Source organism: Poecilia reticulata, unplaced genomic scaffold (assembly GCF_000633615.1).
Source record: "Poecilia reticulata strain Guanapo unplaced genomic scaffold, Guppy_female_1.0+MT scaffold_240, whole genome shotgun sequence".
Lineage (NCBI taxonomy): Eukaryota > Metazoa > Chordata > Actinopteri > Cyprinodontiformes > Poeciliidae > Poecilia > Poecilia reticulata.
The window spans coordinates 172,653-176,939 of record NW_007615030.1 but is presented as its reverse complement, the minus strand read 5'-3'; the positions used below and the strand labels follow the sequence as shown (position 1 = coordinate 176,939).

The window sequence follows — 4,287 nt, the reverse complement described above, 5'->3', positions numbered from 1 at the left end:
TTGGTTGCAGTTGTTGCTGCTAAAAGTTGCTCAATGAATGATCAGGTTTAGGGTCCAGTCACTTTTTCACACAGGTCCATGCAGGTTTGTATCATCATTATCATCCTTAATGTTGTCTAATCTTTGATTAATATTTAAAGTGGTTTGATGTTCTGAAACACTGACATGACAAACGTGAAGAAAAACGGGAGATGGGAAGGGGGCAAAAACTTTTTCACACCCCTGTCCTCAAACTAATGGCTGCATTGAGATTTACAAACACAGTTAAAGGGTGATAGAATTTATTTTCCAGCATAAATTATATTCAGTTTTTTTGTTAATCCCTTTCAATTAAATGCTCCACTCCAAAGTCTTCACTTTGACTTTTACACCCACACTTTTCAGATTTTCATTTGTAAAATCTCTTTGATACTACCCTGGTGAAAAATATACTAAGTATGTTAAATTTTAGCATACATAAGCATACTTTAAGTCAAACTAAACATGAGTGTTCTTCAAGTTCACTTAAGATTAGTTAACTTAAAGTGTGACATTTTGGAACAATGAATTTTGTACTTGGTGTATTTCAATAGTAATTAAATTGTAGAGAAGTACAATTTAAAGTGCACCAAGTGTACCATCACATACTTTTTTGGAACAATTTAAGTTGCATTTAATATACTTCAAGTATATTGCTCTTTATGTAATATAAACATGCGCTTGATTAGTCTATATTGATTGTACTATTTTTGTGATTGAATTACATTTAAAATATATTTAGAATGTATTTTAAGTATCTTGGCATTACATATTTAATATATTAGTAATGTGATCATAGTATGCTACACTTTTGGTTTGTTAGACTGCAAACATGTTGAAGATAAAATCATTGCTGAACGAGTTAGAACAACCACCACCTCACAATATCAAAGTCTCTCTGTCTTATGGAGCTTAATTAAAACCAGGTTAAGTTTATGAATTAAACTATATCAAGTCGCAACAAACAGCCTCCATGCAGTTATAACATGAAGCTGAATGATTGTTATAGTAATAATAATCATAAAAATCACAATCAATGATAAAATAATTATTTCTGGAACAACGTACGTTTGTTTATATATGTACTGCACTGTTTATGGTTAAATGAAGATAATGAGCATTTTAAGTAAACTTACCACCAGCTAGCAACACGTTAGCAGCCTTCGTCCCTTCGGCTCCTTTTGTGACCCACATTTCATTTCCATCCGGTTCTTGTCCAGTTGTGTTGTCGTCTAACTCGGACTAGGACGTCACAAGATTGAATTTACCAAAACTACTAACTATTATCAAGGCCCTCTCTATTTTTAAGGCAATATTATGCGAGTAATAATGGCGAATTTCAACAGCGTCTGTTATCTTGCCTGAATTCATGGCTGTTCTTTTTATGGCGCTTTTCAAAAACCTGAAAGTGTGCAATACCGCCACCATCTGGTCTGGATTGTGAACTTGAGCTAATGCCGTTCACTAATAGATCTTACATCATACAAAAATGGGTTGGAAAAAACAGCTTCTGTGTTTTAGTTAAAAAACTGAAAACAGATCATATTTGGAAAACTGAAGATACCTGCAACATTTAGTGTTGAGGACAAGTATTGTGTTTGTTATAGAACCTACTAAACTGTCAATCTTTGATATTTTGAGGCATGAACACATTATTTTCTTTGTTAAACATTACATCAAGTTCCAGTATAAGGATTATTATTTTTCTTTATTCTTTGCCGTTTTAACAAAAGTAGTAAAAGATTATTAAGGCACTTAAAAGGCATACTTTATTAGCCTAAAGTATACACTCAGATGTAATTTAAAATGTACCAAAATGTTTGCATATTTAGTAGTTTACTTTTCAAGTAAGTGTTAAGTGAATTTTTTTTTATTCTATTTTGAGCATATGTTTTAAAATATACACAAAATATTTTTAAAAGCATATTGTTTTAAGTATGTTTGAAATATATGAAAGTATATATACTTTTTCCACTAGGGCATGCATCCTTAGATTTTCACATTTCTTGTCTAATGCATTACCAAGAGAAAATCAAGATCAATTTGCGTATTTCATAACATTCTTCCTAATCAGCATCCGTCTCTCCTAAAAAGTCTCAGATCAACTCAGCCCTCCAGCTCTGTCAGCAGCAGAAACCCCTCAACAGCAACTTTATACCTATCAGACTACATTTTCTTCGCATTGCCCTCACATGATGACGATGATATAGTATGATTGTATTAAATATTCTATTCTTGATTAATATGTATTGTTGTACATTGTTTTAAAATTTTGTTCAATCTGCCTCTTTTTAACTTTGAGCCCCGGCCCCTCCAAAGGTCTCTGCACGGCCGTGATGTTCTATGACTTTGTATTTTTGTGTTTTTATGATGTAAAGCGCCTTGAACTGCTTTGTTCAAGGCAAATTTCTGTGCTATACAAAGAAATTTGATTTATAAGATTTAATGTGATGTGCTTTGCTGCGACATCAAGTGTCACTAATTGGAACTAACATGTAAATAAATGTAAAAAATATAAAACATAAAATTGCCTGACATGTAGCCTTTTGAATGGTTTGTTCTGTTTTTCAGATGAAGGGGATGATGGAACGAGCAGGGAACAGCCATCTACTGACTCTCTTGTCGTACCCAAACGCAGGGCACTTGATGGAACCACCGTACATGCCTCATGCCAGAGTGAGTCTCTTCAGAGACATGCAGTCACGTCAGAAGAGTAGGTTTGACTTCTCATTCCAAACTCACTCTGCTTCTCTGTTCCAAGTGTCACTGTCATTGAACTGATGGCTACCTCTTCTGTTTGCAGTGATGGTTCTTTGGGGAGGACAGACCCTGGAACATTCTCGGGCTCAGGAGGACGCCTGGAGGAAACTGTTGGTCTTTCTGAGGAAGAATCTGTATAGCGGTGTGAAGAGCGGATCTTCGTCACTTTCCAACCTTTAACAAATGACCAGCATTTGTTGACTTGAACAGTTGAAGAATATATTTTCTCCTCTGGCAGATGGAAATTATTTTAGGAGCTAAATAGATGCTCAAGTGAAAAAGATTTTGATTGTTGATAATGAATGTACCGGTTTTATACAACTTGGATCCATTAGTCAAAATTTTTTTACATAAAGCATACTGTAAAATAAGAGTTTTAATAAAAATAAAGAACAAATCAAGCCCCAGTGGGGCGAGCTCATATCGTGGCAGTGATGGCAGCACTCAGAGTGACAGCTACCATAACCTGCCACAGCTTCTGTGTGGCATAAAGAATTTATTTATTTTTGGTTCAAAATAAAATTGAAGACTACATATATATATATATATATATATAAAGTGTATACACTGTATAAGTTTATGAAGAAACTTAACCTGCAGACCCGTTACAACCTAAAGAACCAGAAATCAGTGTCTCTTCATCCTCTATCATCGAGGCTGATATGGTACAAAACATTTTACTATGATTGATTGTTTCTTAATGTCATTTTAGTTGACTGTTGTGGTTTGATCACTTGCTTAGGATGTTGAGTTTGGATGATATTTAATAAATAAGGAAAATTGAAAAGTCGCAACATACCGAGCCTCCATGCAATTATAACATGAAGTTGGATAATTAGTATAATAATCATAAAATTCACAATAAAATTGATAAAATAACTTTTTCTAAAACCAACATAAGTTTGTTTGGAACAAAGATAATTAGAATTTTGAAGCAAACTTACCAGCTAGCTGGTGGGAAAAAAAACGTTAGTATATTTCAAACATACATTTGTGTAAGTACATTTTAAGTATACTAAGTATTAAGTGCACTACCCATAAATATATATGAAATATACTAAAAGCATGTGTAGCACTACTTAATGTACTAAGGGACTAGATGGCATATGATATCAGAAGACTAAATTCATCTACTGGAGCTGTTGTCAGTAATCAATAAAAATACTAAACTGCTTTCAATAGCATGTATTTTAAAGAAGGGAAAATTAAAGTGAATACCACAGGACAAAACATACATAAAATCCAAAAATATATATATACACAGTACTGCAGTAAATCTTCCATATGAATGTGCACAAAAGTCCTAAATTTCCCCAACCAGCCAGCTCAGTGTCTGACTGACACACATTTGAAAAGTCCATAGTTTCATTATCCAGATATCTGAAGTGAAAATGTTCAAGTGCAATTTGTTGGAGAAGAGATGAATAGTGGATTGTGTCTGTATGGTGAGATGGAAGGGAAATGATACAGACCATCAGCCTCCTACCAGACCAGTATGGAGTGAGTTTC

The 4,287-nt window shown here is 33.8% G+C and overlaps 1 protein-coding gene across 1 annotated transcript in view; it reads left to right on the top strand.

Moving 5' to 3' along the window:
• Positions 1 to 3,574, top strand: part of LOC103460423 (acyl-coenzyme A thioesterase 4-like) — a 57,162-nt gene extending 53,588 nt beyond the window's left edge. Inside the window, exons 10-11 of the mRNA XM_008402575.2 lie at positions 2,590 to 2,731; positions 2,822 to 3,574. Of these exons, the coding sequence (XP_008400797.1) occupies positions 2,590 to 2,731; positions 2,822 to 2,958 (279 nt within the window). The 3' untranslated portion in view covers positions 2,959 to 3,574. The remainder of the gene's footprint in view (positions 1 to 2,589; positions 2,732 to 2,821) is intronic.
• The last annotated feature ends 713 nt before the right edge of the window (positions 3,575 to 4,287 follow it).